An 8,510-nucleotide genomic window follows, 5' to 3' on the forward strand; every position below is an offset into this window, starting at 1 on the left:
CTGGCAAGCAGCAGTGCACGTTTCCAAAGAGATGCTGGGTAAGGGATTGAGAAAAGCTGAAAAAATCTGACTTGTAGCAATGCTACTGGCATTGTCCATACCTCAGTGTTGACACACACACTAGATGGAGGCAATCTGAAGGACAAGGATGCTGGAGAGGGACTCTTCATCAGGGACTGTAGCGATAGGACTAGGGGTGATGGGTTCAAACTGAAACAGGGGAAGTTCAGGTTAGATCTAAGGAAGAAGTTCTTCCCTGTGAGGGTGGTGAGGTGCTGGCACAGGGTGCCCAGAGAAGCTGTGGCTGCCCCATCCCTGGCAGTGTTCAAGGCCAGGCTGGACGGGGCTTGGAGCAACCTGGTCTAGTGTGAGGTGGCCCTGCCCATGGCAGGCGGTTGGAACTGGATGAGCTTTAAGGTCCCTTAAACCAAACCAGTCTGGGATTCTATGATTCTGTGAAGGCAGCAGGGAGGAGAAGGTGATGCAACAGTAAGACAGCCAGTCCAAGGCTGGATGGAGCTTCAGACTGGGTGGGAGATCAAGTCCTGCAGAGGCCCATTGAGAGCAACTGAGGGGAGCAGGGGACAAAAGGAAGATCTAACAGCATTGATGAAGAACACACCAGCAGCACCCTAGTGCCAGCAAACAGCACCAGGGGCCTGGACTCACCAACAGCCACACGTAAGACCTGATCAAATCTGACTTCCCAGCAGCTCTGCTTATCTGTAGCTGCTGTAGAGCTGAGTGAACACATGGTATAGGTGCTGATAACAAAGCCACAGCGCAGGTTCCTGCTGCCAGAGTGCGTCCCCGTATTAGGGCTGCAGGTGCCACAGGTATTCACACTCTGTGTCTCATGCAGCTGTCAGACCCAGCTGATAACCAGATCAAAACCATTCCCCTTGGTCAGCCACTGTAACCATGAGTGGCAGAGGCCCTCTTCTGGCGTGCAACACCTTCTGCAATCTTACAGTGCTGCTCAGTAAATGAAATACCCAGCTGCTGATCACACTGAGCTATGAGAACAAAGAGCTGTAAGCATCAGAGTCACAATATTAATAGAGCAAATGAATCTGTGCGAATAAGCAGCTATTTCTGAAGATCAGCCTACCACAGGTATTACTTTGAAGCTGTAGTTGGTAGTTCAAATGTTTGAGACCAGTTTTTTCTTTCAGAATCAAAAGCTTGATGAAAAACAGGCAAATCCAACAACACGTTTTGAGGCTGATTCCCCTGTTCATATATGTGAGATTATGGAAGGTTTTAGAGTCCCCAGCAGGCTCAGTAACATGTAATAGAGAACAACAAAGCAAGCTTTATTTTCTTAAAGTGTCTCAATTTCAGTCTGTGGACAGTTTAGGAATTATACATTGAAAAATTAATTTGATACAATACATCGAGAACTATAAGAATTAATGGTAAAAGGGCAGGTTTTTGTCAGCAAAGTTTGGCAGCTATTAGGAGCTTGATTATTTAGGTGGAGTGGAAACATCTCTTTCCACTGACTCTACAGGGGGTCTAATACAGTCCATCAGGTGGTGTGAGCATACCCTTAGAATACCCTACAGTGGCCGTTCATTTTGACACTGAGGCTCCAGCCCTTAGAGAGCTCATTGGAACAGCTGATTGGGAAAGGAAGAGAAGAATCTATTGACCCTTTGGAACAAAGACCTTGATGAGTCCCTCATGCAACGAAGGGTTGACGAGGAAAACAGGCTGAGCTTTTTGCTTTTTACTGTCTCCCTCTAGATCTGAGAGGTAAGTCAGAAGCTGCGATTCCTTTGGCTTCCATTAAGGAATGGCAGCATCCAAAGCAAGACATCTCCCTTGGGCTTTTGGCAGTTTCAAATCTTTCAAGGCTACTGAGGACTGAGTGCAGGAAAGATGTTCCTTTAATGCCTTCACTAGGTTGATAGAATCAGACACTCTGGAATTGCCCAAGGAGATGTCAAGGCAGGGGGGCAGGAGGATGCACTTTATTTGGTATCTTCTCAGGGTTTCTCTCTCAGGGCATCTGATAAGGCACCATCTTGTTCTTGCTTTTTCTGTACCTTTCCAACCTCCTGTGTGGTTTCTTTGATGTCTAAGAAGGATCTAAAAAGCTGCTCACAGTGCAGCTTCAGTTTTACTCGAAAAGTCACAGGATCAGCCACAAGGAAGCACACTGATTGGAAATCAGATTCTATCAGGCTTTTCTGAAGCTTGGTTCCAAAAATTAAGTAACAGTGTTGTTTTAAAAGAAGGTCAGACTCACTATAGAGACTAAGTCATGGTCTTATGAGAGGGATTAAAACAAAAAACACAGTCCAAAAGACTAGGTTGGAGGAAAATAGAATCAATCACATCTAAAATATAAATACTAAAACTCAGAGCAAGCCAACAGAAAGTGCAGGTAATTCTGAATAGAACTGGAAGCTTTATTCAAAAGCTTCACTTTTTGTTCATGGTCAAAATCCATGAAGTATTGAATGATTCAGAAATGTAAAGGGATGAACTCCTGAAAACTGTTCTTGCCTCAAAGAGATTAGCTACATGAGAAAAAGGCCACAACAATATAAAACCCTCTTTCTAAAGCTCCAGCTGCGGGTTGTGAAACCGTGAGTTCAGCTCCTAGGAGGATCCTCCACATTTCAACATCTTTGCACATCTCACAGCAGTAGAAAAGTAACATCTGATGACCCATTTTTAGAAAAAAGAGAACTGCTCCTTGATTTATTTTTTTTAAATGCAAACAGACTTGTTTGTTAGAAGTTTTCAAACTGATACATCCTTTTTCATGCAGGAAGAGGTGTTTTTGAGCTTCCTCTCGTGACTGACAAGTCAGTTTAGCGTTATTCTTGATGTAATAACCCCAGCCTTCACTTGCACCATAAGATATATAGTAAGTCATCTTTGCTCCTTTGTAACATACAGTAGTTGCTTAGGTATTCTAATGCCTGAGGTGAAAAATACTTGTGGAATCTTGCCAGTGAACTCATCTTTAACAGTTACACTGGGAAATGCATAGGATATGTTAAATGGAACACGCTATTTCTGAAGGACAGAACCACTACAAGACTTGAGCAGAGGACCAAGGTAAGCAAAGAAGTAAATCTCTAGAGATTGAGCTGACTAAGAAATATGATGGAGTATGCCTGTGATTTTTTTTTTTTCTCTGAAGATCGTAGAATCACAAACTGGTTTGGGTTGGAAAGGAACTTGAGATGACCAGTTTCAATCCCCTGCCATGGGCAAGGAGAATATATAGAAATGTATAAGATGATACATAATGATGGTAGTATGGATTTTAAAACTGCTACTGCAAGGACAAAACAGATTGTTTCAGTGAAGAGCACTTATTCTTCTCACAGGATGACTACAGAAAATCTGATGTTGTGTTTTAAACACTGTGTCATGGAACATGTTTACATGCAGCATAGCTTAGCATTTTACCTCTGTTTACTATACCTTTTTAATTGTTACCATTATATAGCACTGTGCAAATGAACTGAAAACCACTTTAATAAAATCTTTGCCTCTTTAGAAACAGAGGGCTCTGCCCTGAAACTCAGAATGAAACAGTGACATGAGTTGCTCAAACTTTCTATGGAGTTTTTCCTCTCCAGAACTTGCATGAGTGCTGGTCTTAATCAGAGCAACAGAATTTGTAAAGCGGATTGTAGATATCTAGAAATACTGCATTTATCTAAGCTGTATTCAACATAATATAGACCTCTTTTTGAAACATCCTTTCTTCAGAAATCTTCCAGTATTATCTTTGGGGTTTTCTGACCATTAGAACATTAGGTGAACAACCCAGGTCAATTAATCCACTGAAGCATTCTAGCCAGTGGCCAGCACTGTGTCCTAAAACAGTGAGATTTCTGGATAAAGCACAAAACCACTTACAATTCCTTCTTCTGGTTTCCATGTTTAGTACCTCTAGTTTCCCTTGTCAGCATGTGCTGGGTACTACACAGTTCAGGGTAGTAAGCGCTTTTGCAGAGAGACGCTTCTGAAGCAAAGGCCAGGCTAGAGGAGAGGGGCTCAGTTAGTGGAAGGAAGCACTCGGGGGGAGACCACAATTTAAGCATGCAAAAAGGGTTGAGAGGAAGGAGATGAAATGCAGGGAAGATGTGGTTGTCATTCTAAGAAAGCAGAGGAAAAGGAAGGAAGGTGTTGAGATAGCAGTTAGCAGGAAGAAGGGGCTGGCACAAAAAGAATTACCACAATAACGTGGAGGCAGCATTTTGCAGTAATATTTGCATCAATCCTATTGATCACACACTCATAAAATACCACTCTGGGTTTATGACTTGGGTGTTTTTCATAGCCATGTTTATACATGAGCATTACACAGGTGCCAAATTATCAAGAAGGGACGTGCTGGGTCTGGCATGCTGTTGCAGCCAGTGCCTTATCCCATAATCCCAGTAAACAGCATGGCTGAGTGACACACTAGAAATGAGGATATTGAGCTATGTGCATTACCAGGGGCTTGTACTGTCAGGACTTGCAACACAGATGTAGCGGAATGGAATATTAACTATTTCACAGTGTCCAAGTCTTGTCATGTTTTGGAAGAAAGAAGTTAATTTTTTGGACCAAAGAGTGTTTTATAAAGGTGCTTTTTTTTCCTAGAAGAGTTGCTGAAAGTACTTAAGAAATATAAATCCTTAGATACTTTAAAATCAACTTATTTACTGTCAATACACCTGAGCCAGAGCCACTTCCTTTACCAAAAAAACCACTGTCTCAGTATGGAAATAACTATGTTGCTAGTATGACTGGGGTGGGGGGGCGGATTTTCACAGAGACTGCAAGAGCTTCCTGAAAACCAGTCTTTGAGAAGTCTGACAGCAAATCTTTCCTCCCCAAGAAATTGTGTCTAGGCAAAGCTGAGACCCAAACTGCAAAAACGTGCTAATTCTCTCTTCTTCCTTGTTCTCCAGAAAACTTCATGCCATGCTCAACATGCCAAAATGGAATGCTTGAACATGGATATACTTGGTCTTGATATTGTTGGGAGCAGATATGGCAGCCAGACTCAGGAAGAAGTTGGGGAAAGGGTGGGAAAAAGGTTTGGAAAGCAGCACCTCTTTTTGTTTCCAAGGCACAGATTTTGCTCCAATAATGCTTCCTCCTTTTGAGGCCAGATTCATGTCTATACTGTACAGCATAAGAAACTCTATCAGGACCTGGCAGCTCAGGAGGTACTCAGATCCTGGGTCAGGAAACTGGTCAAAGACCTTGCAACCAGTCCCTTCCCAAGGACCTTAGCATAGGTTTAGCTAAATTAACCTCTTTAAGACAAAATAAGGACATTGGCATTTTGAGCAAGCAGTGCTTACAGGTCAAAACAGTCCTTTCAACTTCACAATTTGATCTAGCGATTCACAAAGAGGCACTTCAGGGATTCCACAGGCTGTAAATCAGAATGGATCATTAGGAGTTTCTAACAAAAAGCAGACTGAGGGTCTGCCCCTGGGTCACTCCAGCCACAAGCTGAGTTTCTTCTTGTGGAGGGAATGAAGTGGTGGTTTTGAGACACTGCTGAGCACAACAGTCCCAAACTACTCACTGCTCCGATTAAATTAATCATTCCTCTGCTTCTGGTTGGGTCAGGCAGCTGACAGGAAGGAAAACCACACCAGAGAGCGTACACATAGGAAATTACCCTCAGCACACTTCCAACATGTAGCAATGTGGCTTCACAGGTACAGCGATGGGTTTCTTGCGAGCTCTGCAATTTCATTCTCATCCACACCTTGAGGCAGAAATGCTCATGTGCTCAACAGCAAAAAGCATTCCAGAGGAGGACACCAGCGTGTTTTGTTCCCATCACTGCCAAGCTTGGAGTTTTCTCTAGTTTAACATCCTTCTCTTCCTTTCCAGACCAACGCACAATGGAAAACCACACCACAGACTCAGACAACTGGGAACTGACAACAGCATATGACTATGGCGATTCAACACCATGCATGGGAATTGAGGAAAAGCACTTAGCAGCAAAGCTTTTGCCACCACTTTATTCTTTGGTGGTGATATTTGGCCTCACAGGCAACATGCTTGTTGTCCTTATCCTGGTAAAATACAAGAGATTGAGGAGTATGACTGACATCTACCTGCTCAATTTGGCAATTTCTGATTTGCTCTTTGTATTTTCTCTCCCTTTCTGGGCTTATTATGCTGTTCACGACTGGATTTTTGGGGAGGCGCTGTGCAGAATTCTCTCTGGTGTCTACCTCCTTGGCTTCTACAGTGGGATCTTCTTCATAATCCTGCTGACCTTAGACAGGTATCTGGCCATAGTGCACGCAGTGTTTGCTCTGAAAGCCAGGACAGTTACCTACGGCATCCTCACCAGCGTGGTCACTTGGGCTGTAGCAGTGTTTGCTTCTGTTCCTGGGATGGTATTCCACAAAACTCAGAAGGAAAATGCACATTATACTTGCAGTGCTCATTATCCATCAGAGCAGAGAGATGTATGGAAGCAATTCCTGACCTTAAAAATGAACATCCTGGGACTGGTTATTCCAATGTTCATTATGGTCTGCAGCTACACACAAATTATAAAGACTCTACTGCAATGTAGGAATGAGAAGAAACATAAAGCAGTCAGGCTGATCTTTATCATCATGATTGTCTACTTTGTTTTCTGGGCACCATACAACATCTGCATTTTCCTGCGTGATTTTCAAGGTACCTTTTTCATCAACACTTGTCAAGGCAGTGGTCAACTGCACAAAGCGATCCAAGTGACAGAAACGATCTCCATGATCCATTGTTGTATCAACCCTGTCATTTATGCCTTCGCTGGAGAAAAATTTAGGAAGTACCTTCACAGCTTTTTCCGAAAGCAGATTGTATTCCACTTCTGCAAATTCTGTCCCGTTTTCTATGTTGACACAGCTGAACGGGCCAGCTCCACCTACACACAGTCTACTGGGGAACAAGAAGTTTCTGCTGCCTTGTAAGTTGTGCCCAGCAAAAAGGTGGAATTGACTTGTGTGAAATTAAGTCTGTGGAGGAAACCTGCAGAATCTGTCCTGGATGTTGCCTCCAAGGCAGCTGCAAAAGATCACAGATTGCATATTTACCAAAGCTTGGTTTTGCTCATACATTTGGGTATTTGTACATAAATGGGTTTAAACTGAAACAGGAGAAGTTCAGGTTGGATATAAGGAAGAAGTTCTTCCCTGTGAGGGTGCTGAGGCACTGACACAGGTTGCCCAAAGAAGCTGTGGCTGCCCCATCCCTGGCAGTGTTCAAGGCCAGGCTGGACGGGGCTTGGACCAACCTGCTCTACTGGAAGTTGTCCCTGCCCAAGATCACACAAAGGCTGGGGGCCAATGCTAGCAGGCTCATAAACTGTTTTTTTGAAGTGAACTAGAGGTTAGAAATTCACACTGGTTCTTTGGAAACATCTCTTGACTGTACCTTATACAAGGTATCTCACTCATTTAAATCAGGCTCAGTCACAGCTTTTACTAAGCCTGATTGTGTCTCTGTAAATAATGCTAAATTACTGAGGTCTGATATAGAATCCCTACAAGTGGTATGGGAAAATCTTATACATTTAGAATAGACTCTGATATTTCAAAGTATACTTTCCTTTGTGTATGGTTGAGTACCGACTTCTTGGATCTTTCTCATAATAGCTGTAACTACTAGGTGTTGATATCTGAGTGACTTAAGAATTTGATATTTCAGCAGGCTCTCTCTTAATCAACTGCTGGTTTATATGCTATTTGTACTAAAAAGCTAATCCAATGACCTATCATTGATCAGAAACACCCATGTGTTTATAATACTTTAAAAATAAAGCATTGTACATGGAGTTTTAATCAGGCTACATCAAACATGGATGAGTCAACAGGGGTTTAGCTTTTCAGTGCAGTGATTTTGCTTGCCATTTTTCTAGCCTACATAAGAGAATAGCTTTAAAATCTGGACTGAATATAGTCGTAATGGCTGCAAAACCACAACAGTATTCACAACAGAGGTGTGAAAATGATGTCTGAACAGGGCTGAACCAGATGTTTTTAGCGATAAACATACATTACAGACATTTAAGTTATCAAAACATATGAGTAAGTAAAAATATTCACTGTTCTACAGACTCTGCAGCATCTCTTTTCTGGTTTAGAAGCAGGTACCATTTGCGGGCTATGCCAATGTTTTTTTTCTGCCATTTAGGAGTTTTACAGAGAGCAAAAGCTTCCATAATTAGTAAGACTGGTCGCCAAATATGACTGGGCTTGAAGCTCAGATCCTGCAAAGCACTTGAACACATAGAAAAGATGAAATAAAAGGGGAATATTCGTGTGCTTAAGATCACACTATTAGTTAATTTAGGACAAGTTGTTCTTTCTAGCATTTCTTTTATTTCCCCTAAAACATGTGAGTTTGGACAACTGTGGAGACAGGAAATTAGAATTAAGGATTTTGATTTCCATCAGGGCAACTTCTGTTTCCCAATTCCTCTAGATAACCTCTTAAATAATATTTTTCAAAGAAGCAATTGTTTT

General features: G+C 42.3%; 1 protein-coding gene across 2 annotated transcripts; it reads left to right on the top strand.

Annotated features, from left to right (window-relative positions):
* The first annotated feature begins 2,819 nt into the window (after window positions 1-2,819).
* Window positions 2,820-7,188, top strand: LOC115603839 (C-C chemokine receptor type 5-like). 2 transcript variants are annotated; one of them, XM_030476246.1, is made up of 2 exons: window positions 2,820-2,881; window positions 5,875-7,188. In XM_030476246.1, exon 2 carries the CDS (start codon window positions 5,886-5,888, stop codon window positions 6,954-6,956), a length of 1,071 nt encoding a protein of 356 aa, XP_030332106.1. In that variant the 5' UTR covers window positions 2,820-2,881; window positions 5,875-5,885; the 3' UTR covers window positions 6,957-7,188. The 2 variants fall into 2 exon arrangements, with proteins under 2 accessions (XP_030332106.1, XP_030332097.1); XM_030476237.1 differs by lacking the exon at window positions 2,820-2,881 and adding an exon at window positions 2,948-3,075.
* Window positions 7,189-8,510: the final 1,322 nt, after the last annotated feature.

The sequence above is a fragment of the Strigops habroptila genome, chromosome 1, assembly GCF_004027225.2.
Source record: "Strigops habroptila isolate Jane chromosome 1, bStrHab1.2.pri, whole genome shotgun sequence".
Lineage (NCBI taxonomy): Eukaryota > Metazoa > Chordata > Aves > Psittaciformes > Psittacidae > Strigops > Strigops habroptila.